We start from the raw sequence: 25,997 nt of genomic DNA, 5'->3' as shown, positions 1-25,997 counted from the left end.
GGTACTGGGTGGGTACTGGGTGGGTACTGGGTGGGTACTGGGTGGGTAGGTACTGGGTAGGTACTGGGTAGGTACTGGGTGGGTACTGGGTGGGTACTGGGTGGGTACTGGGTGGGTAGGTACTGGGTGGGTGGGTACTGGGTGGGTACTGGGTGGGTACTGGGTGGGTACTGGGTGGGTACTGGGTGGGTACTGGGTGGGTACTGGGTGGGTACTGGGTGGGTAGGTACTGGGTAGGTACTGGGTAGGTACTGGGTGGGTACTTGGTGGGTACTGGGTGGGTACTGGGTGGGTAGGTACTGGGTGGGTGGGTACTGGGTGGGTAGGTACTGGGTGGGTACTGGGTGGGTACTGGGTGGGTACTGGGTGGGTACTGGGTGGGTACTGGATGGGTACTGGGTGGGTACTGGGTGGGTACTGGGTGGGTAGGAACTGGGTGGGTAGGTACTGGGTGGGTACTGGGTGGGTACTGGGTGGGTACTGGGTGGGTACTGGGTGGGTACTGGGTGGGTAGGTACTGGGTAGGTACTGGGTAGGTACTGGGTGGGTACTGGGTGGGTACTGGGTGGGTACTGGGTGGGTACTGGGTGGGTACTGGGTGGGTACTGGGTGGGTAGGTACTGGGTGGGTACTGGGTGGGTACTGGGTGGGTACTGGGTGGGTACTGGGTGGGTACTGGGTGGGTACTGGGTGGGTAGGTACTGGGTAGGTACTGGGTAGGTACTGGGTGGGTACTGGGTGGGTACTGGGTGGGTACTGGGTGGGTAGGTACTGGGTGGGTACTGGGTGGGTACTGGGTGGGTAGGTACTGGGTGGGTAGGTACTGGGTGGGTAGGTACTGGGTAGGTACTGGGTGGGTGGGTACTGGGTGGGTAGGTACTGGATGGGTACTGGGTGGGTGGGTACTGGGTAGGTACTGGGTGGGTAGGTACTGGGTGGGTACTAGGTGGGTACTGGGTGGGTACTGGGTGGGTGGGTACTGGGTGGGTACTGGGTGGGTACTGGGTGGGTACTGGGTGGGTAGGTACTGGGTGGGTACTGGGTGGGTAGGTACTGAGTGGGTACTGGGTGGGTAGGTACTGGGTGGGTACTGGGTGGGTACTGGGTGGATACTGGGTGGGTACTGGGTGGGTGGGTACTGGGTGGGTACTGGGTGGGTACTGGGTGGGTACTGGGTGGGTAGGTACTGGGTAGGTACTGGGTGGGTAGGTACTGGGTGGGTAGGTACTGGGTGGGTACTGGGTGGGTACTGGGTGGGAACTGGGTGGGTACTGGGTGGGTGGGTACTGGGTGGGTACTGGGTGGGTACTGGGTGGGTACTGGGTGGGAACTGGGTGGGTACTGGGTGGGTGGGTACTGGGTGGGTGGGTACTGGGTGGGTACTGGGTGGGTACTGGGTGGGTAGGTACTGGGTAGGTACTGGGTGGGTAGGTACTGGGTGGGTAGGTACTGGGTGGGTACTGGGTGGGTACTGGGTGGGTACTGGGTGGGTACTGGGTGGGTAGGTACTGGGTGGGTACTGGGTGGGTAGGTACTGGGTAGGTACTGGGTGGGTACTGGGTGGGTACTGGGTGGGTGGGTACTGGGTGGGTAGGTACTGGGTGGGTACTGGGTGGGTAGGTACTGGGTAGGTACTGGGTGGGTGGGTACTGGGTGGGTAGGTACTGGGTGGGTACTGGGTGGGTAGGTACTGGGTGGGTACTGGGTGGGTGGGTACTGGGTGGGTACTGGGTGGGTACTGGGTGGGTACTGGGTGGGTAGGTACTGGGTGGGTACTGGGTGGGTACTGGGTGGGTACTGGGTAGGTACTGGGTGGGTACTGGGTGGGTGGGTACTGGTTGGGTAGGTACTGGGTGGGTACTGGGTGGGTGGGTACTGGGTGGATAGGTACTGGGTGGGTACTGGATAGGTACTGGGTGGGTACTGGGTGGGTACTGGGTGGGTACTGGGTGGGTACTGGATAGGTACTGGGTGGGTACTGGGTGGGTACTGGGTGGGTACTGGGTGGGTACTGGGTAGGTACTGGGTGGGTACTGGGTGGGTACTGGGTGGGTACTGGGTGGGTACTGGGTGGGTAGGTACTGGGTAGGTACTGGGTGGGTACTGGGTGGGTAGGTACTGGGTGGGTACTGGGTGGGTACTGGGTGGGTACTGGGTAGGGTACTGGATAGGTACTGGGTAGGTACTGGGTAGGTACTGGGTGGGTACTGGGTAGGTACTGGGTGGGTACTGGATAGGTACTGGGTGGGTACTGGGTGGGTACTGGGTGGGTACTGGGTGGGTACTGGGTAGGTACTGGGTGGGTACTGGGTGGGTACTGGGTGGGTACTGGGTGGGTACTGGGTGGGTAGGTACTGGGTAGGTACTGGGTGGGTACTGGGTAGGTACTGGGTGGGTACTGGGTGGGTACTGGGTGGGTACTGGGTGGGTACTGGGTGGGTAGGTACTGGGTGGGTACTGGGTGGGTACTGGGTAGGTACTGGGTGGGTACTGGGTGGGTACTGGGTGGGTACTGGGTGGGTACTGGGTGGGTAGGTACTGGGTGGGTACTGGGTGGGTGGGTACTGGGTGGGTAGGTACTGGGTGGGTACTGGGTGGGTGGGTACTGGGTGGGTAGGTACTGGGTGGGTACTGGGTGGGTGGGTACTGGGTGGATAGGTACTGGGTGGGTACTGGATAGGTACTGGGTGGGTACTGGGTGGGTACTGGGTGGGTACTGGGTGGGTACTGGGTGGGCACTGGGTGGGTAGGTACTGGGTGGGTACTGGGTGGGTACTGGGTAGGTACTGGGTGGGTAATGGGTGGGTACTGGGTGGGTAGGTACTGGGTGGGTAGGTACTGGGTGGGTAGGTACTGGGTGGGTACTGGGTGGGTACTGGGTGGGTAGGTACTGGGTGGGTACTGGGTGGGTACTGGGTGGGTACTGGGTGGGTACTGGGTAGGTACTGGGTGGGTACTGGGTGGGTGGGTACTGGGTGGTTAGGTACTGGGTGGTTAGGTACTGGGTGGGTACTGGGTGGGTACTGGGTGGGTAGGTACTGGGTGGGTACTGGGTGGGTAGGTACTGGGTGGGTAGGTACTGGGTGGGTAGGTACTGGGTGGGTACTGGGTGGGTACTGGGTGGGTACTGGGTGGGTAGGTACTGGGTGGGTACTGGGTGGGTACTGGGTGGGTACTGGGTGGGTAGGTACTGGGTGGGTAGGTACTGGGTGGTTAGGTACTGGGTGGGTACTGGGTGGGTACTGGGTGGGTACTGGGTGGGTAGGTACTGGGTGGGTACTGGGTGGGTACTGGGTGGGTACTGGGTGGGTAGGTACTGGGTGGGTACTGGGTGGGTAGGTACTGGGTGGGTAGGTACTGGGTGGGTAGGTACTGGGTGGGTACTGGGTGGGTACTGGGTGGGTACTGGGTGGGTACTGGGTGGGTAGGTACTGGGTGGGTACTGGGTGGGTACTGGGTGGGTGGGTACTGGGTGGGTAGGTACTGGGTGGGTAGGTACTGGGTGGGTACTGGGTGGGTACTGGGTGGGTACTGGGTGGGTACTGGGTGGGTACTGGGTGGGTAGGTACTGGGTGGGTACTGGGTGGGTACTGGGTAGGTACTGGGTGGGTACTGGGTGGGTACTGGGTAGATACTGGGTGGGTACTGGGTGGGTAGGTAGTGGGTGGGTACTGGGTGGGTACTGGGTGGGTAGGTACTGGGTGGGTACTGGGTAGGTACTGGGTGGGTGGGTACTGGGTGGGTACTGGGTAGGTACTGGGTGGGTACTGGGTGGGTACTGGGTAGGTACTGGGTGGGTGGGTACTGGGTGGGTGGGTACTGGGTGGGTAGGTACTGGGTGGGTAGGTACTGGGTGGGTACTGGGTGGGTACTGGGTGGGTACTGGGTGGGTACTGGGTGGGTACTGGGTGGGTAGGTACTGGGTGGGTACTGGGTGGGTACTGGGTAGGTACTGGGTGGGTACTGGGTGGGTACTGGGTAGGTACTGGGTGGGTACTGGGTGGGTAGGTACTGGGTGGGTACTGGGTGGGTAGGTACTGGGTGGGTAGGTACTGGGTGGGTAGGTACTGGGTGGGTAGGTACTGGGTAGGTATTGGGTGGGTACTGGGTGGGTACTGGGTGGGTAGGTACTGGGTGGGTAGGTACTGGGTGGGTAGGTACTGGGTGGGTAGGTACTGGGTAGTTACTGGGTGGGTAGGTACTGGGTGGGTAGGTACTGGGTGGGTTACTGTTATTTCTTAAATCCTTTCCATCTGTGAGCAAGTGCAGAGCTGCCCTAATTGAAATTCCTCCGGAATGGAGTATGAACAAGGCAGCAGCTATGTTGCAAGGGCAGTCGAACTATTCGATGACCCAGGAATTTACGAATCTCTCTTAAGTATGCTAAGTAAGTATTGAGTCTCATTTGATGATTGTTTCGAGAAAATTCTTACTTAATTTCTGAATAGACTCAGTGATGAAAATTTCATGATGAAATTTTCTAAAAAGAAACTTCAACAAGCATGTATGAAACTTTGTCTCGGTTTTATACTATAACCGTTTTTTAATGAAGTTAAAAAATTAAACAAAATAATTTCATAAGAAAAGTTGATATGGGATTTTTCCAGAATGAATAATGTCATATCAATTTTTGTCAGTACCGTAAAAGCTGATAGGATTGAGCCAAAAATTATAAAATAAAAATTGCACTATACAGAGTAACTATTGGCAGTATCTACATACTTGGAATAATTTCAACATTCTTGCTGGTTTTAGTGTCCAGTAAACATCTATTATATAATAAATTACTAAAACTAATTAGCTTGACCTAATTTGGCCTTAATTGAGCACATATGCCATATTATCGTATAAAAATAATACCTAACAAATTCTCAATTCCTACAACATTACTTTATTGTAACACAAATCATCATCATATTGTCTTGTAAGCCTTAAGATAATGCATAACATTCTCAAAACAAACAAAAGTAATACAACAGGCAGGGGTTACTCTGATCAGATTAGGCACTATCCCCTTGTAAAATCCCCTCCACCCCTCATTTCTCACAGTTCTCATAATAATGTCCCAGGAACCGTTGTACTGACAGGATGCGTCTTGTAATCGAGATCTTATAACTTGGTAAGGGTATGTCAAGGAAACTGCTAGCACTTTGCTTGAAGCGCTCAGCGCTATGTAGGGAAACACACCTAGCTTTTCGTCGAGATTGTACGAGTTTTTCTTGTAATAATACTCCTTCATTTTTTCGTATGATACAAACTGAATAACACCATGAGAAATGCCGAACAATCCAGGTAGGTAGCCACTGTAGAGACCGCGGAGCCCTTCTTTTCTAGCAACCTGACTGAGTCCGTCCACCAGACCTCGATACATGGTGTTTTTACTGGAGGCTTGCAGTACCATCCTAGTTTTAATCACCCAAATGGGATTTGTTAAGGTAAGAGTCATAAAGCCAGCAATTGCAGCATATGCCAAGTGTTCTGCCATGCCCAATGATGTTTTATCTGAGTTCTGTAAGGTAGAAGTCTTTAAACCGTGATAAATAAAGAAATAAAGCCCCCAAGAACAAGCCGCTCCAACTAGATTGGGGCTCACTCCTTGGTAAAAACTCAGGAGCCCTCCATTTCTGTAGACGGTCGGAATAACATCCCTCATGTTCTTGTAAACTTTTCTTTCATGGTAGGAGTGATTTTCGGAAACCTGTAACTGGATTTTGACGACGTCAAGCGGGTGAAGTATGAGCGTGGAAACAGCACCACCAGTCAGGCCTGCTATCAGAACATCAAAGTTCAGAGCCTTAACTATAGATTTAAACCAGCTTGATTCAATACTGCTCATCCTGCAATGAAATTTTGTGTTATCTTTTCATTATAATATTTGTCCATAAATTCTGAACTGAAATATAATTGAATAATCTTGATACATTTATACTAAGCCTCTGAATGACTTAAATGAACATCTTCCTTGGGAATATCTTAATGTTGAGGCAAATTTATTTATAAATATATTATATCTATTTAAACAAAAGTTTTATCTCAAAAAAATCTAAATTTATTAATAATTATAGTCCTTTAACGATATCCCACAGACCCTGTAAAAAATATGTGTTTATGGACACGTTCATTTGAGTTTGAGGATATTGGTAAACAAAAATAATAGCGTTTTCGACGATAGTGGCTTAATTTTGACATCTATTATCCTAGCACGTTCAGAAGTTCTGAACATTAGCCACGTAACCTATACTCCCATATGCACTGCTCAGAAAGAAAATATATTGTTTTTAGGCACTATAATGTTTCATATGTCACATTTTGTGTGACATAGTTAACTGCAGTTGTCTAATTATCATTCCTTGGTCTGATATATAGTAGATTAGGTCAATGAAACAATAAGTTTTATTTTACATTCCTTTCATAAATAAAATAAGAGCTTAAACCACGAATTAGTTAACTAGAAGTAAACTTGAGGAAATATTCTTTAGTGGTTGAATATAATTATTCTAAAAACTTTATTTGTTAGTATTTTATTATGGAAAGTGGTTGAATTTAGTGAGACAAGGTTAGTTTCTCTATTGTCTCAGAAAAATTTCTACTTTGCAGTAGTGTTATATTTCTTGTTTATTTATTTCAGTTATTTTAATACTAATGTTTATAATGTTTCAGAATGTTTTAACCTCAGTGTGATTAAGTCTAAATGAACAAAGAGTTTTACTTATACTTCATTTAATCACACTGAGGTAACAACTATGGACAAACTACTGCGTCCTGAGACTTTTAGCGCCGACCCCTCTGCTGCCAACAGTTCCAAGGAGTGGGAGCACTGGAAAGCTAGGTTCGTGAAGTTCATTGGATCAATCGCTAGCATTACGGAGGCTAACAAACAGGACCTACTCGTAAACTATGTAAGCACGGAGATCTATGCTCATATTTCGGAGACAGCTGATTACACAGCTTCAATTGCAGCATTGGAGAGTGTCTTCAATCCTAAGAGGAACGTCATTTTTGCACGACACCTGCTTAACACTTGCAAGCAAGACTCCAATACAGTGGACGCCTATTACCAAAAACTCAAATTTTTAGCCAAAGACTGCGTTTTCGGTGCAGTAAATGAGGCTACACACCAAAATGAAGCCATAAGAGAGGCATTTATAGCTGGCCTACAGTCTCCTGGTATACGTCAACGGGTATTGGAAAGCGAGAAGACTGCATTGTCAGACATCTATTCCTTAGCTAGAGGGCTAGAGGCAGCAAAGGTTCAGGCCCAATCTTATGTCAACCAAAGTTCATCTCTCAACGCAATTGTTAATAACAATGAATCAGTGTCAGATTCAGAAGGGTGTGCTAACCATGATGACAACTTTGTAGCAGCTGCCCCATTTCAATTCTCCTGTTATTTCTGCGGTGGGCCCAAACCGCACACAAACAGACAGGCCTGTCCTGCTTTTAACTCTAACTGCAACGGTTGTGGAATTCAGGGACATTTCCAGAAAGTCTGCAAAGCCGGTCGCCAATCTCAAGTTCGGGGCGGCAGTGCCCGCGGCAAGAATCGACGTAACAATCAATATCGTAGCTCTCAGAATATGACATCATCAGCAGTCCCTCACAGTAGCTCTCAATCCCAAAACGGGACATCATCGGCTCTCCACAACCATTATCTTGCAGCTTCGCCTCCATGCTTGTCCAAGAGTATTACCAGAGTCCTTGTCAATGGGAGAGAGCTTGATGCCTTGGTAGATTCTGGAAGTTCAGCAACTTTTCTCAGTAATGCCAGTGTCCGGAAGCATCAATGGGACATTAATCGCGGAGACCATGCACCTGTCAGTATGGCCTCTTCATCCCACATCTCTCATCCTGTCGGTCACTGTACAGTAGATGTTCATTTCAATGGTGAATTATTACCAAATCAAACGATTGTGGTAATGAAGGACTTATGTGCTGATATGATCATAGGACTAGATATCCTTTCTGATTACAAATCCGTGACATTGGAGTTTGGAGGCCACAAACCTCCTACTATTGTATCTGCAGCTGCTTGTCTCATCAAAACACCTAAGCTCTTTGGACAATTAGAGGGAGACAGCCACCCTATAAGCATCAAATCAAGGAGATATTCTAACATTGATAAAACATTTATCAGAGTCGAGGTTAAAAAGCTGCTAGAAGCAGGAATCATTAAAGAGTGCGAGTCTCCATGGAGAGCCCAGGTCCTGGTCCACCAAGGGAATGAGAATCACAAGAAACGCCTTGTCATCGATTACTCCCAAACGATAAACAGATTTACTAAATTGGATGCTTATCCAGTCCCTCGAATCGACGAGATGGTAGAAGATATCTCAAAGCGCAAGTACTACAGTACACTTGATCTCTCATCTGCTTACCACCAGGTCCCTATTGCCGAAGACGAGCAAGAATATACCGCTTTCGAAGCTGATGGTAAGCTCTACTGTTTCATGTTTATCCTTTTCGGGGTGACTAACGGAGTGTCTGCCTTTCAAAGAACTGTCAACGATATCATAGCTGCAGAACACCTATCTGGTGTATACGTATATGTTGATAATATCACCATCGTAGGCATGACTAAGGAGGAGCATGATAATAACCTAGCAGAATTCCTTACAGCTGCTGCTAAGTACAATCTTGAATTTAATGATAGTAAAACAGTGTCCGGGGTCACTTCGATTAAGCTTCTTGGATATCTTGTTAGTCATAATTCCATAAAGCCCGATCCTGACAGAATACAACCTCTCCTGGGCATGCCTGCACCCAACAATGACAAATCCTTAAAGAGTGTACTTTGCTTGTTCGCTCATTACTCTAGGTGGGTCAAGAACTTTTCAGACAAGATTCACCCCCTGTCTCATGTCACTTCATTTCCTCTCAATGACAAACAGATAAAAGCATTTCAACTGTTAAAATCTGAAATTGCCAAAGCTGTCCTGGCCACGCCTGATCCTAATCTTCCTTTTACTCTAGAAACGGATGCATCAGACTATGCAATTGGCGCTACTCTCTGTCAATCCACTCGACCGATTGCATTCTTTTCCAGAACTCTTAACTCATCAGAGCGCAATCATCACTCAGTAGAGAAAGAAGCTTACGCTATCGTGGAGGCAATTCGTAAATGGAAACACTACCTCCTAGGGTCCCAATTCACTGTCATCACGGATCAACAGTCAGTTTCCTTCATGTTCGGTCTCTTAAACCATGGTAAAATTAAGAACGATAAAATAACCCGTTGGAGGATTGAGCTTTCGCCTTATGCATTTGACATTATGCACAGGCCTGGAAAAGATAACCTTCCAGCCGATGCTTTATCTCGATTAGTGTATCCTCATTGCTCAGCGATCACTAGTCTAAAAGCCTTACATGATCAGCTTTGCCATCCAGGAGTAACGCGTATGTCCCACTTTGTTCGCTCTCGGAATCTTCCTTTCTCTGTGGAAGATATTAAGAAAATGACAAGATCCTGCAGGGATTGTGCCGAGGTTAAGCCACGCTATTTTAAACCTCAACAGCCCCAGCATCTTATAAAAGCTACGGCCCCATTTGAGCGTTTGAACCTGGATTTCAAGGGACCACTCCCAACAAACACGAAAACAAATTCATCCTCACTATCGTAGATGAATATTCTCGCTACCCCTTTGCTTTTCCCTGTACCGACACTTCCACTGATTCTGTCAAAAGCTGTCTAACGTCAATCTTTGGAGTATTTGGCATGCCGTCCTTCATTCACTCCGATCAGGGTAGTGGGTTCATGTCTGCAGAACTCAAGAAATGGCTACTAGAAAAAGGCATTGCTACAAGCCGTTCTTCACGTTTTAATCCCCAAGGAAACGGTCAAGTGGAGAAATACAATGGAACAGTGTGGAAGGCTGTACAATTAGCCTTAAGGACGAGAAAACTTCCACTAAAACTTTGGGAGCAGGTGATTACTGATGCTTTACATTCTATACGGTCCCTCCTCTGCACTGCAACTAACGATACCCCTCACGAACGTGTGTTTAATTTTCCTCGTAAATCAACAACTGGTAGCTCTCTTCCTGGGTGGCTAACAGATAACTCTAAAGCACTAATGAAACGTCACACCAATCGATCAAAGTACGATCCTCTCGTAGAAGAAGTGGAGCTTCTGGACGTCAATCCTAACACCAGTCATGTCAGAACTGGAGAAGGGGTAGAGCTGACGGTCTCCAATAAACACCTAGCTCCTATTGGTGATGATTCCCGGCCTAATGCTTATGACAATATTGTGACTTCCGATGTTCATGACAGTATTGTGCCTCCAGATAATGTGATTAATGAAAACGAAAGTAATAATGAGGCTGTAACCAAAACTATTGACAATCCTATAAGACTGCGTAGATCTGGTAGAGACAGAACTCCCACAGTGTTGTATCCATCACCTGATAGCACGTCTAGTAACTCTGGCTATCAGTAAACATTTCATATTCACGGTTTTCATATTTACGTTTCATACTTATGTTTCACACTCATGTTTCATATTCACCTGAATTGGGTATTTCCGAAGTAGATGTTTTTCTCTTTATTAGAATTGAATTCTGATTGTTTTGTATTCCGTTCAATAGAGCGTGACTGACGTATTTATTTTATTTAGCCTGTCGGAGGTTTAATTGAAATTTTACCCGAGTAGGGAAATCGGCATTATTCTTAGAACCTGTGTTAGGAAGGTAATTTATATTTTGTGCCGTGCACATTTTAAATTGGCACTTTGAAAGGGTCTACTCTAGGACGCCATCTTAGGTCAAAGTTTTTGAAGCACTTCTTGTTTTTAAATTTTGCGCGCGCACGCGCACGGGATCACTTTGCGATTTTGATTTTGTAGTTGTGTTTATTTATTCCGGGAGATTGTTATATTTCTTGTTTATTTATTTCAGTTATTTTAATACTAATGTTTATAATGTTTCAGAATGTTATATTTTAGCCCTAAAATATGTTGTTTTGAATAGTTAGCTAATACATGCACTTGGTTGTTGGGAAATGAGGTTAATTCTGTCACAATATATGGAATTTTAAATTTTGGGCGACTTATTTACTTCTGAATTTGGTCTGATAAGCGGGAAAACTTTATATGATGACAATGTAGTTTATGCAAGTTAAGATCAGTTGATGTTTACATTGTCACCAGGGGTGTAGGAAGCGGGGGGGGCAGGGGGGCCATCGCCCCCCCCCCCCCCCCCCCCCATGAAATCTGGGCAAGGGGCCAAAAAGGGCCAACTTTTTAATTTAGGTTTCTAACAATTTTTTCCCAAACATTTTGTAAGTCAAAAATTTTGTAAGTCAAAAATTTTCAAAGTTTTCTTGGAAACTACTACCGAGACGAATTTCACTGAAAGAGGAGAGAAGTAAGGTTTTTTTTTTTACAAATGTGTCAGACCCATAGCTAGATCTGTGAATTTTAGGCAGACCCACTCGACAGCGGCCAAATTTTGCGCATTATGAGCCCCAAGCCCGATACCCAATTTGCCTCCCAATTATATTATCATCTCAAAACTTCATAATGAAGGTTCCGTTATTCATTTAAAGATTAAGTTTTTTCGATTCTGGGCACGTAGCCCGACACGACACGTAGCCGGGGCGAAGCTCCTTTGGTTGGCTAGGGAGGGGGGAAGGCGCAGCCCCCCAGAAAATTTTTCAGAAATTATGTGTTTTAGACGACATTTGGCATTAAAGAAATTTGTAGGACAGTAATAATCAGACATCACAATAATACAAAGTTGGGGGCTAGGGGGGCGCAGCCCTGGCCTTCGCAAAATTTTTGAGAAATAGGGTGTTCCAGACGACATTTGGCATTAAAGAAATTTGTAGGACAGTAATAATCAGACATCACAATGATACAAAGTTGGGAGGCTAGGGGGGCGCAACCCCCGGAAAATTTTTGAGAAATAGGGTGATTCAGACGACATTTGGCATTAAAGAAATTTGTAGGACAGTAATAATCAGACATCACAATAATACAAAGTTGGGAGGCTAGGGGGGCGCACCCCCCGGAAAATTTTTGAGAAATAGGGTGATTCAGACGACATTAGGCATTAAAGAAATTAGTAGGGCAGTAATAATCAGACATCACAATAATATAAAGTTGGTTGGCTAGGGAGGGGGGGGGGCGCAGCCAATCAGAAAATTTTTGAGAAATTATGTGTTTTAGACGACATTTGGCATTAAAGAAATTTGTAGGGCAGTAATTATAATCAGACATCACAATAATACAAAGTTTGAGGGCTAGGCAGGCGCAGCCCTGGCCTTCGGAAAATTTTTGAGAAATAAGGTGTTCCAGACGACATTTGTGGGACAGCAATAATCAGACATTACAATAATACAAGGTTGGTGGGCTGGGGGGGGGGGGGCGCAGTAATAATCAGACATCACAATAATATAAAGTTGGGGGGCTGGGGGGGTGGCGCAGCCCCCAAGAAAATTTTTAGAAATTATTTGTTTTAGACGACATTAGGCATTAAAGAAATTTGTAGGACGGCGATAATACAAAGTTGGTGGTGCAGCCCCCGGAAAATTTTTGAGAAATAGGGTGTTTCAGACGACATTTGGCATTAGAAATTTGTAATTTCAGACATCACAATAATACAAAGTTGGGGGCTAGGGGGGAACTCAGTACTTGTCACATTGAATGGAATAAGTACATATTGTATAGTGGGATTTGGGAATAATTTACGAAATGCTAAAGTCGATTGCCTGTCGTGTCGTTTAATCAAACAGTCATAAACACAGCCCACTTACCAGGCGACCATGGGGACTAGGGGGCTTATTTGGGGTTCAATTTTTTCCGGGGGTCTTCCCCTTGCTACGTGTCTGCATTCTAGTTGCCAGACCCACTCTATTAGAGTGCAGACTCAACATTTTGGTTGCCAGACCCACTATTCTGGAGTCCAGACCCACAATTCTGGTTGTCATATCTCCTATATTCTAGTTCATAGACCCCCAATTCTGGTTGACACAGTGAAGAATTACCATTCTGGTTGCCAGATTCACTCTTCTAGAGAGGAGACCCACTCTTCTAGTAGGTATAGAGTCAAGACCCACTATTCTAAAATGCAGACCCACCATTCTGGTTGCCAGACCCACTCTTCTAAGGCGAAGACCTACCATTCTGGTTGCCAGCCCCACTCTTCTAGAGTGTAGACGCACCATTCCGATTGCCAGACCCACTATTCTTGAGTGAAGACCCACCTTTCGGGTTGCCGGACCCACTATTCTAGACTCTAGACTCCAGACGCACAATTCTGGTTGCCATATATCCTATATTCTAGTTTAGACCCCCAATTCTGGTTGACACTTGACAGAGTGTAGACTTACCATTCTGGTTGCCAGACCCACTCTTCTAGAGTGAAGACCCACTATTCTAGAATTCTTACCCACCATTCTTGTTGCCAGACCCACTCTTAGCTAGAGTGAAGACCCACTATTCAAGAATTCTGACCCACCATTCTTGTTTCCAGACCCACTACCCTAAGGTGCAGACCCACCATTCTGATTGCCAGACTCACTCATCTTGATTCCCTTGATTGCAGACCCACTATTCTGGTTGCCAGACCCACTCTTATAGATTGCAGACACACCATTCTAGTTGCCAGACCCACTCTTTTAAAGTGTAGACCCACCAGACCTATTATTCTAGAGTGAAGACCCACCATTCGGGTTGTCCAAACCCACAATTCTGGTAGCCATATCTCCTATATTCTAGTTTATAGACCCCCAAATCTGGTTGACAGAGTGTAGACTTACCATTCTGGTTGCCAGGCCCACTCTTCTAGAGTGACGATCCACTATTCTAGAATGCAGACCCGCAATTCTGGTTGCCAGATCCACTATTCCAGATTGTAGACCCACCTTTCTGGTTTCCAGACTCACCCTTCCAGGGCGAAAATCCACCATTCTGGTTGCCAGACCCACTCTTCTAGAGTGTAGACGTACCATTCTGATTGCCAGACCCACTCTTCAAGGGTGCAGACCCACATTCATGTTGCAAGACCCACTTCTAGATTTCAGACCCACTATTCTAGCTGCCAGACTCACTTATAGATTGCAGACCCACCATTCCAGCTGACAGACCCACTCTTCTCAAGTGCAGATCCACCATTCTGGCTGCAAGACCCACTTTTAGATCGCAGACCTACCATTCTAGCCGCCAGACCAACTCTTCTCAAGTGTAGACCCACCCCTCGGGTTGTCAGACTCACTCTTCAAGGGTGTACGTACACCCACCATTCTGGTTGCCAGACCAACTTCTAGATTGCAGACCCACCATTCCAGCTGCCAGACCCACTCGTCTCAAGTCCAGACCCACCACTCTGGTTGTCAGACCCACTCTTCAAGGGTGTACGTACACCCACAATTCTGGTTGCCAGACCAACTTCTAGATTGCAGACCCACCATTCCAGCTGCCAGACCCACTCTTCTCAAGTCCAGACCCACCACTCTGGTTGTCAGACCCACTCTTCAAGGGTGTACGTACACCCACCATTCTGGTTGCCAGACCAACTTCTAGATTGCAGACCCACCATTCCAGCTGCCAGACCCACTCTTCTCAAGTCCAGACCCACCACTAAGGTTGTCAGACCCACTCTTCAAGGGTGTACGTACACCCACCATTCTGGTTGCCAGACCAACTTCTAGATTGCAGACCCACCATTCCAGCTGCCAGACCCACTCTTCTCAAGTGCAGACCCACCACTCTGGTTGTCAGACCCAATCTTGAAGCCTGAAGGGTGCAGACCCACCATTCTGGTTGCCAGACCAACTTCTAGATTGCAGACCCACCATTCCAGCTGCCAGACCCACACTTCTCAAGTGCAGATCTACCACTCTGGTTGTCAGACCCACTCTTTAAGCCTGAAGGGTGCAGACCCACCATTCATGTTGCCAGACCCACGTCTAGATTGCAGACCCACCATTCTAACTACCAGACCCACTTCTAGATTGCAGACCCACCATTCTAGCTGAGCTGCCAGACCCACTCTTCTCAAGTGCAGACCCACCACTCTGGTTGTCAGACCCACTCTTCAAGAATGCAAACCCACCATTCTGGTTGCAAGACCCACTTTTAGATCGCAGACCCACCATTCTAGCTGCCAGACCAACTCTTCTCAAGTGCAGACCCACCACCCTGGTTGTCAGACCCACTCTTCAAGGGTGCAGACCCACCACTCTGGTTGTCAGACCCACTCTTCAAGGGTGTACGTACACCCACCATTCTGGTTGCCGGACCCACTTCTAGATTGCAGACCCACCACTCTGGTTGTCAGACCCACTCTTAAAGGGTGCAGACTCACCATTTAGCGGCCAGACCCACGCTTCTCAAGTGCAGACCCACCACTCTGGTTGCCGGACCCACTCTTCTAGAGTGAAGACTCATTATTCTCGAATGCAGATCCACAATTCTGTTGCTAGACCAACTTCTAGATTGCAGACCCACCATTCCAGCCGCCAGACCCACTCTTCTCAAGTGCAGATCCACCATTCTGGTTGTCAGACCCACTCTTCTAGAGTGAAGACTCATTATTCTCGAATGCAGATCCACAATTCTGGTTGCTAGACCAACTTCTAGATTGCAGACCCACCATTCCAGCCGCAAGAACCACTCTTCTCAAGTGCAGACCCACCATTCTGGTTGTCAGACCCACTCTTCAAGGGTGTAGACCCACAATTCTGGTTAACAGACCCACTTCTAGATTGCATACCCACCATTCTAGCTGCCAGACCCACTATTCTCGAATGCAGACCCGCAATTCTGGTTGCCAGACCACTCTTTAAGGGTACAGACCCATCATTCTGGTTGCCAGACCCACTTCTAGATTGCAGACCCACCATTCTGGTTGCCAGACCCACTTCTAGATTGCAGACCCACCATTCTAGCGGCCAGACCCACTCTTCTCAAGTGCAGACCCACCACTCTAGGCAACAGGGGTGAATAATATCAACAAATAAAGATTGTTTAATTTTTGCAAAAAATTTCTCGTCATGTGAAAACCCTTCCTAACCCCCCTCAACCCCCTACCCCTCCCCCCCTAAAAAACTCATCGGATTTTTGCTTCCCGCGAACATGATTTTTTCTGAAAATTTTTGTCAAGCCAGATCTGTAAATCTATCAAATATGTAAAAAAAAAACCTTAGCAGAGAAGAGATAGAGCCGGGCCGGGCATGACGGGAAATAAACTCAACGATTTGTGTAGATTTGAAGTTACTTCAGAGTTCAGTTTCGAAAAAAGAGTTTTTCTTTCTACCTTTAGCTGCCTGGATCCTTTAAGTAATTATTATCCTTAAAGTAACATTATCATTTACCATTTGGCTGCCATTAACCTATAGCTTTGGGCACTAGTTGGAAACATTATATGTAAATGTTGAACCCCACCAGATCGGGGAGGGAGGTTTAAATACTGCTACAAATGCGTCAAAACAAACACTAAAACAGAGCACTAGGCATCTTGGAGCAGTACTTGGCAATACAGGTAAAACAAAGTATTTTAGTAAAACAAAGTATTTTATTTATTAGCAGTGCAATCAATTCATATGATATAATTATAAGAATATAATAGTATGTCACACCTATTTAACTGTTACGTTCGAGTAGTCGTGCCATGGCTAAATTTAACTAGGACCAGTGGTGTCGATTAACATTTTAAAAGGTGATTCTAAGTGACACAAATGGAAAATTTTAAGAAAAGACGGATCAAAACACAGATCCAAGGACAAGGAGACCCCACTGCAGGACCATACATGCTATTGGCTTGTGCATGGCCCAAAAGGTTCCAGCTGTCCAGGAAACTGTACGTAGCTGGTCAACTAGTTTTGAATTCAGACTAGGCTTGATGAGTTCTGGGGTTTCTAGAGTAAGATTTGATGGTGCCAGGTTTGTTCAGGCGGACATGGAAATTATGCGAGGAATATATAGGTATATAAAAATCATATCAATATAAAAATAGATCCAAAAATAGATCCAAAGATTCACACGGCAGTCAGGGAACTTCCAGACAGGATGCTTTTGAAACAGGTATAATTAGCGCTTTTGTAATTAGTTGTATGCAAGGGATGGGATGCTGATTGACTAAGCTGGTTCAATGCCCCAGCTATTTAGGGGGAGCCACTCAATTTCACGCCCAGGTGTTGTCAATTGCTGGGTTTCAAGTAAGAGCTTTTTGATACGGCTCTTGATAATTGAGATGGGGGAGGAAAGGTCGGAAAATTTACTAGAGCCAGGGACCATGACATTGTTTTCATTAGGAGTGCATTTGTCGAATATTTTATCAACCAAACTGTTCCATATATAATAGTCGTACCTTTGAAGACAAAATTGTGTTTAGAAATTTCAAGTTTGTGTCGGGGGACCCGCATAGTTTGGCTACATGCTCTGGAACTTGTTTGGAATAAACTTGTCAGAGAGATAGGTTGATGCAGTTTCAAGATTTTAAACAGTTCAGTGGATATATGTTGGGTGTACAGGTTGTGGATTGACATGATTTTCTCGGTATTGAATATTGGCTTAGTGTTTTCCAAAGCAAAGCTCCTTTTTGCGATGTGTTCACTGTATGGTCTTGCACGTGCACATGTTTCATAATACTCTGCCCGGTCAAAGCTTGGTTTGCTTCCAAATAGAAGGCGTACACATCTTTTTTGGATGGAGAACAGTTTAGATAGTCTATAAGGTGTGACACCACCCCAGCTACTGATACAGTAGCTCATATGAGACGTGAATAAGGAGTCATACAGTTTATGGTACTCTGTTTCTGGAATAAACTTCATAATACGTTTAATTATAGCTATACTTGTAGTTAGTTTACTTTTTATGTTATCTAGTTGGGGTTCCCAGGATAGTTCATGGTCTATGATAACATCAAGGAATCTCACTTTATCTACTCGTGTAAGCGTGTTGCCTGATAACGTGAGTGAGTTCTCAGAGCCATATTCACGAGCACGTGCACAGGACGAGTACCGGCCAGGTCTGAATAACATGTAGACCGATTTGCTTTGGTTAATGTGCAGCAAGTTAGATTCCATATAGTCATTTACAGATTCAAGTACTTTATTAGCATTCAAATAGGCTTCTTGTTCAGTTTTTCCAGCAACAAATATGTTCGTGTCATCTGCAAACAGTATGAAGTGTCCAAGTTTGCTAGAGTTGGTAATGTCATTAATGTAGAGTAAGAAGAGGAGAGGGCCTAGAACTGATCCCTGTGGTACCCCATATTCAATTTTGCAGTGATCAGAGTGTGTATTTTGGAAATCAACATACTGCTGTCGGTTACACAAATAGCTTTCAATTAGGTCAAGACAGGGCCCTCTTATGCCATAGTGTTCAAGTTTGACAAGTAATTTTCTGTGGTCGATTGTGTCAAACGCTTTGCTTAAGTCAATGAATATGCCTCCGCTGACACAATATTGTCAGTGGAGTTTGTCAGAATATTGTCAATAAGCGATGGGACACAGCCTGGTTTATGGTGCGTTGCCAGTGATATAAGTGGGATGAAGTTATTTCCATATAAAATGTTTTCAAAGCTGGCAGAGCCTTTATTAAATAGATTAAAGTTGAAATCTCCAAGCAGGATAACGTTCCTATCAGGAACCTGATTAAGAAGGCTCTCAAATTCGTGTAGGGCATCTTTGTCAGATCCACCAGGTGGTCTGTATAGGACGCCAACTGTTTGGGGCCTGCCAACATTTGTTATGGAGACAAACACTGATTCAAGGTTAGGGGTACACATACATAGTTTGTCAATACGGGTGTAAGTAAGTGACTCATTGATGTAAATTCCCACTCCACTACCTTTAGATTTGTCACGTAATTTATTGGTGTATTCAGAGAGATAACCGGGTATCCTATACAGGTCTTTGAGGTTTGCATCAATATTTGTCTCAGCCAAGCCAATAAACGAGAGTGGATGACTGTACTGTGAGATTTCTGTGACAAATGTATCAAAATTTGCAGCATTTCCATCAATATTGTTAAAAATACCAGTAAGGTTCTGCCCATTTCTATGATACAGCTTTATGAGGTTCTTAAAGCTTTTATGATCATAATTTTTACAGCTTTTATGGATTTCATTGATTTCAGAAACATCTTCAATTTCATCAAGGTGGACTGGGTCATGTTTGTCACGTATAAGTGCAGAAGCAAATGGGCAGTACCGTTGTGGTAAGCTGGCGATGCAGATGTAGCATTGCCAGCTATCATTGGTGTGGGTGTATTGGAAGAGATTTTTGGCACATTTAGAGTGAGTAACTGTTCCACAGGAGCTACAGTTCAAAATTTTGTGGTGTGTTGAGATAAATTTATTGCATCCCTTGCAAACATTCTTAGTAATTTGTGGTTGTTTGATCATCATAATTATGGTGGGCGCCTACCACCCTCTACCGCTCCGCCGAAGTTCCCCTGACTGGTGTTAAAACGTGCTCTAGACTGGCTACTCCTTCTGCCAGCTACAGATTCCTTAATATTCGCAGCAAATTTACGGATACCACTTTTACCAAGGTGGACAATATCTGAGGTAAGAGGGCCATTTGCAGCAATATCCCATCTGCCATACTCATCAGAGAGCTGGCGACCAAAAATAGAGTTATCAATAATAAAAATGTTTCTTTGCTGATAAGACACATCGAGGATGCCCCGATTAAAGCTTTCAACTTTTCTATTTAGAGAGTTTAGTCTAGTTGGAAGTAACATTGACAAGTGGATTTTGGATTTGGGGTAGGTTTCAGTAATGTCTCTGCACTTGGATTCGAGGACATGGAGGAGGTAGGCTTCTGATCGTGGATGAGACCGGGAGTTAATACTGTTGATTCCAGTATGGATGACAATATTACGGTAAGGGCCAATCTCAATTGCATCAGGGAGAGCCTCCATGTGACCTACCAAAACACGCTTCCCAGGGACCCAACGACCAAAGGTACCTACTGAGTCACCAAATGTCATCCTGGAGGTGTTTGAATCACCCAGAATGATGGTCGAATTGATGAAGTGAGGAGAAATGTGTCTAAAGGTCAGGCTCACTCTCTCTGTGGAGACATTCTCGTCTGGGAGGATCCCGTGTTTCCAAAAGTCCTGCGCATATCTCGTTGTGACTAACAAGCTGTTGTCCTGAAGGGGGAGATCTTCTGATTGGATGTCATCATTATTGCAGAAGGACATGGTACGGGCAGCTCCTAGTGAGATCGTAAGGATGTGAGATTCGGGATCAATCACAGGCTCATCATCTCTGTGCATTGGAATGTGGTTAGCACCAGAGCTATACTTACTAATGAGACACGAGTTAATCTTGATATTCCTATCATTCACTGGAGAAGGTATTTTAGGAACAATTGTGTCAATAAGCTTCTTCAGCACGTGCGGCATTTCTCTTGCTGGGTGCTCAGTGCCAGTGTACCTATACGAGAAGTCACCAAAGTACATTACTTCACGAGAGTTCTCACCAACACTAGTAAATTCGCTACAGTTACCACTGATGAACGCTTGGACTTCAAAGTTCAGTACATCGCGGATAAGGTCCAAGGTGGTGTGAAGACATCAAGATGCTAGCTGATATTACAGAATCTGAGTCTCAAGCAGCCTAGCATCTCTGGCATCCAACACAGATGGAAGTTTGTTCAAAGGACTGTGCCTAACATCTCTGAAGCCGCCAAAACTTGAGATAAGACAAAAGCTTCTACCAAAGATGCTGAGCAGGGAGATCTCAGACTTAGAGAGAGACTTGTTAAGTCTACTAAAGCTGCAACATGCTTATAATGATTCAGCATGGAACTCAAGCGATTATGACATAATGCAGCTATCATTTGAAAACAATCCCCTTCAACAAATTTAATCCAGTGTTCTCGGCCCACAGGTTCCTCCTATTAAAAAATTTTGATTTTGGTAAATGTGTGCTGACTCCACCACCTATTTATTTAACCTAATATTTAGTGTATTACAGGTAGAAATTGACTTAGGTAGGTATTTTTCTCTTAGGTAGATATTAAGAATTTGGTAAATTTCTTAATTGTATGACTATTTCTATTATTTTTAAATTGTATTTTACTTACTTATATTTTTAAACTGATATTTAATAAATGATTAAAAGAACCAATTTTAAAGTTGCCATACTAAAGCCTTTAGGTCCAAAAATATACCCATTATACTCACTTAAAAACAACTCTAAATCAGTAGGCTGTCACTCTATTAATGCACCACACCGCTACCTCCACTGCACTAAAAGTTATACAATAAATTCTACAATCCTAATTTTGTATCGTGATGGAGACCGGTGTCCATACAAAACATTTACTAGGTTGCCGTTTGGTGTGAGCAATAGCGAACAGCACGCACACTCCTTTGCCCCGTCAACCTATATCTAACCTATTTAAAGAGTGACAACCATACTACACATTGAATTAGCATTCCTTTAAATATCAAATTGATTTATTGTAAACTTGTTTACTCTGTAATAAATGGCATAAAATTGAAATTTTTGTTTAACTGAATTTTTGTTTAACTGAATAAGATTGGAAGGATTGGGCATTGGTAAACCTCACGAAGAATGCCACCCTGAGTACACAGCCTCCGAGCTACTTACCACCGAGCTGACAAAGGCAATAGTGGACCAACAGGAAGTATACACTGCATCCAGTAACCTCACCAAATCCAGGAAAAAAATTATCAAAAAATTGAAGAATTTCGAGCTCCAAGCCAAGTTTGAGGCTTTAGCTGAAAAATGTGGCACCTCCTCTAAGAGAGTACTACTAGCAGCAAGAGAAAAGGGGACATCCAGTTGGCTCAACACTGCCACTTCAGCAGTGTGGCTACAATCTGAACAAAGAGGAGTTTCGCGACAGTGTCTGCCTACGCTACAGCTGGTGGATAGGTACCAAACACTCCCATCACCTGCGGATGTGGAAAAACAAGTGATCTTGACCACCTTCTCACCTGTAAGCTAGGGGGCTAGTAATGTAATAATGACCCACAACAACATCAGAGACACTGGCGAATCTTCTTATGTCATGATGTGAAAGATGCAGAGGCGGCTCGTGGGAGGTGGCTGGCAGTTTTGTTGGGTGTCCAATCGACGGACTGAGGAGGGGAGGAGGTGGGGGGACTTGGGGCTGGCCCAAGCTCCGTCCAAACTACCGATTACATTACACACAGGGCCTCATGTATGTAATGTGTCACACTTCACAGGCGACAGCAAACAAAAACAAAAACTTATAATATGGGTGAAACAAGACACCACACATGTAGGATCTTAGCTGCGCAGTATCATAACAGTCGATAGTTCAAATTGCAAGGTGTCCTGGACGAGCAAATTATATAGTGAAACAAATTTTTAGTGAAACAAATTTAAAATTTTATCCTTTATTTTACAATCATAATATAATAATATTTATAAGCCCCCGTTTTGAAAGTTTTAAATTTTAATACATTCACATTTCTATTTAAAATTCAATTTTATGTACAAGTCAATAACTGGCCGCCAAAGCCGCGCATTCTTGAAAACAGGATTAACTTGATTATAGTTATACGACTATGTAAATTTAAAACTATCCGTGGTTTTTTCTTTAAAATAAATAAGTTATAATTTTACCTAAGTCCAAAGCCAGCTTTAAAAAATTTACTACTAAATCTAATCATAATATATCGTCAACTTTAAATATTTACAATGCAACAATTCATTAATCTGTAAACACGCGTACTCCAGCCCCTAAACGCATAAATTGTTATGCGGCGCGGCTCAAGCCGCGCACGCACGTATTATTTTATACTGTTTGCTTTCTAATAAATATCGTGCCAATGTGTACGTCTAAATTGTAAATGTTCATGTTTTGTGTAAAGTGAATCCAATTGGGACTAGTGACAAGGATAAGGACCCAAGTGCCTGTACGGCTTTTTCGGACCCCTGTGGACCACTACTCTTGAAATCACTCTACAACATTGAACATCTATATCTACTACGTCATTTGGCAATTATTGTCATTAATCTAACTTTCTAATTAATTGCCGAGGGGGAAGAGTAAACGCTTCACATTAAAATTCAATATACAAAATTCAAAACCATCAATACGGTATTAAATATTATGGACAAATCTATAGATCTATTTCGTAGTCATATATTCACATGATTTGCTTTATATTATCTTAATACTGTAATGAAGTACAGTAGGATTTGTGTTTCGAGAAAGAAAGGTTGCGGTCAAATTATTAACAAAAGTAAACAAAAGTCCATCAGGGACTCCGTGGAGTCGAAAAAGGTACACGGCCGCTGTCTGGTGCTGCTAGGCATTTATTGATCAAGATGTTTTATTGTATTGATTTATAATGATTCTATTGTTCGTGACTAATCAAGTTCTAAGTGGAGGTATAAAGTGCTGCTTAAGATACTTCGTCATATCATGTCCAGTATAATGATTAAGATAGTATACAATGCAGTTTTAGTAGTTGACCCATACAGTTAAGTCCGTCATAACTCACAATCGTTAAGTCGTCGGTCAATTGTCAAAGTCGTTGTGTGTTTATTCGTTGAGATAGCAGTAAGATAAGATGTTACGCGCGCGCGCGTTTAATCCCGTCGACGTGAAATGTGACAATGAAAACGCCATAGAATTATTATTTTCGCGCGTTACGTAGAGTTTACCATTGTGTAATACTAGTTAACACTGGGTGTACACTGAGTGTAAGTGTAAGTTTCATATACAAGCCGTTGAATATTTCCAATTTTGAGTGTATCGTGAGCATGTTTTACAGTGCGATTGCTCGGTACTAGTATGTGTGTATATATATATATATATCATCTGTGGAGTATGGTGTGTGGACTGTGGTAAATAATGTGTTTAGTTGGAGTGCAGTGGTTGCATGTATGAGGAAATATAAGTGGTCATATAGATTACCTGTAGTGGGATGCGCTTGATGTGTTTTGTACCGTTTACAAAAAATTTCACAAAGATCATGCGTGCGCTTTCATTTGAACGTTTGAGTGAATAAAGAGCTTTATATTGCAATAAGATATTTCCGAACACTATTACTAATCAATATTTCTATTTTTAAGCACCAGCCACCAGGTGGGTGTCCACGGACGCCTGGACGCCCTCAATAGCCGCCTCTGGAAAGTTGAAACCCCTGCTACAGAAGGTAAATGAGGGTGACTGTCTCAACCCCAAGACTATAACAGGTGACCAAGCTCGGATTGATGTATCTGCTAGAGGAGTTTGAACTCTATTTGATAAAGTAAAGTAAAGTAAAGTAAAGTAATAATTATTAACATCATCACTAATGTCTACAAAGTATCATCGCACTACATGGAAAAATATACAGTAACTATTTCTCCATCAAATTTAAAAGTAATAATTTATCAAATAAGACATTTCTTGACATAAGGGTTTCATTTTTTTAATTTTTTAAAAGTATTCAATTATTCAAACAATATATACATAATATAGCAATGACCCTATATAAAATCTACCCTTTAAGAATTAAAAAAGTTTCCTAAACAATCAAAAATTACCCTTGGCCTTGTGGCTCCAAGTTAAGATCTAGACTGTTTATATCGACAAAGTTTTTTCTCGCACCTCTGTCTCCACGGAGAGAAATCACTGTTGTTCTTAGGATTTCAAAGCGAAGGCGCTTTCTAATGTATCCTACAGCATCCGAGTACCTCTGGCCAGTGTGGTACTCCATCTTACTGGCCAGCTTCTTAACCAGTCTTTCAGCTTCACCACCCATTCCACCAGAAGTCGAGAAAACTAAAGGTGTGAAGCCTCCTTTCTCCACTTCAGGAACCCTTGCGTTGTAACATCGCTTTTTCTCATTTTCATGGGTTTCATACCCCAATTGCTTATCAAACAGGACAAAAACTTTTCAAGAAGCATATGAAGAGAACAAGGTTGAGAAGAAGGATGAGTACTTGGAGAGAGCGTTGAGTGTGGAGATGGCCACCTACACCCCGGCTGTATTTCTGATCACATCTGGAGGCATGTCCAAAGAGGATAAGCAGTTTATCAACAGATTAGCGGACCTCATAGCCAGGAAAAGGAAGAAGAGATATTGTGACGTGGTAAGGCATGTGAGGAAAAGAATAAGATTCGCAATGTTAAGAACAACGCCCATTGCTCTACGAGGCTACAGAGGCAAGAAAATGGACAACAAATATGATTTTGACCATTGTTAATGATCTGGCCCGGCGCGCGCTACTTCGTAGCTCTTGCCATCGGGCCATAACAATTCGAGAAGAAAGCGGCGCGCGCTACTTCGAAGAAATTTAGACGAGTAACATCCGTCAAATATGAGACCCCTCGATCAGAAGTTTCTTACAATCTCATCCATGCCCCTATAATGGAGTAGATGTGTATACATTTTTTAATGGAGGAAATAGTATTCAAACAATATATAGATAATATATCACAATGACCCTATATAAAAGTAAAAAACTTTTATAATATTATATGTTATATAAAGTTAAGGTGTGCACATTTATACTTTAAATTTTTATATTATCTTTACTTAACTGTTCACGGTTACTTTGAAACCAAAACTAATTTAAATCCTAAAGCATAAACAATATCGTTTTACAAGCCTGTTACGTGCGCGCATCTGACAAAAGTGCAAGTAGTTATTTGCTTTGTAGCGCGATGCACTACTGGGTCGCGCGCGCATCAAATAATGCTTCTCGCAACCACAGTAGTGTGCAAACCAACATTCGAACCACCAGCAGCTGGTGGTCAATTTCCTACGAACGCGACTTAATTTTGGTTCAGACTGGAGTCGAGCGCTACGTTATAGCTGTATATATAGCTCGTTTCACGACGAAATCTTCATTTATTGAGTTTGTCTGTCGATTATGTTGGAGTTTGTACTTTTAATTTTGTACTCGAATACTGTTAATTTATTTTTATTAAATAGTTGTTTTTCGTAACAGCACACTAGTACGTGATTCCTTTTGTCATTCTTACATAATTAGGAAGATTTTAAACTTCAATACTATAAATAATCAAATATTTACGAACACCGATCTTTT

At 44.2% G+C, this 25,997-nt stretch overlaps 2 protein-coding genes across 2 annotated transcripts; one reads left to right on the top strand and one right to left on the bottom strand.

Moving 5' to 3' along the window:
* Positions 1 to 4,593: 4,593 nt before the first annotated feature.
* On the bottom strand, positions 4,594 to 5,838 carry LOC134825745 (solute carrier family 25 member 32-like). The gene has a single exon (XM_063837954.1). The coding sequence runs from the start codon at positions 5,834 to 5,836 to the stop codon at positions 4,913 to 4,915; it is 924 nt and encodes a 307-aa protein (XP_063694024.1). The 5' UTR covers positions 5,837 to 5,838; the 3' UTR covers positions 4,594 to 4,912.
* A 905-nt stretch (positions 5,839 to 6,743) lies between these two features.
* On the top strand, positions 6,744 to 25,037 carry LOC134825744 (uncharacterized; the record flags this gene model as incomplete). The annotated part of the gene is made up of 4 exons (XM_063837953.1): positions 6,744 to 9,549; positions 9,828 to 10,415; positions 24,033 to 24,155; positions 24,847 to 25,037. Coding segments are annotated over exons 1-4 (3,708 nt in total), but the record flags the coding sequence as incomplete, so codon positions are not given.
* Between the last annotated feature and the right edge of the window lie 960 nt (positions 25,038 to 25,997).

Source organism: Bolinopsis microptera, unplaced genomic scaffold (genome assembly GCF_026151205.1).
Source record: "Bolinopsis microptera isolate Bmic1 unplaced genomic scaffold, MBARI_Bmic_1.0 sca54, whole genome shotgun sequence".
Taxonomy (NCBI): Eukaryota; Metazoa; Ctenophora; class Tentaculata; order Lobata; family Bolinopsidae; genus Bolinopsis; species Bolinopsis microptera.
The sequence above is the reverse complement of the archived record's forward strand: the minus strand, read 5'-3'. Positions and strand labels throughout refer to the sequence as shown.

What these genes read in the sequence shown, in the direction of transcription:
- LOC134825745 (XM_063837954.1), bottom strand. Translation starts at nt 5,836, where the DNA reads ATGAGCAGTATTGAATCAAGCTGGTTTAAATCTATAGTTAAGGCTCTG.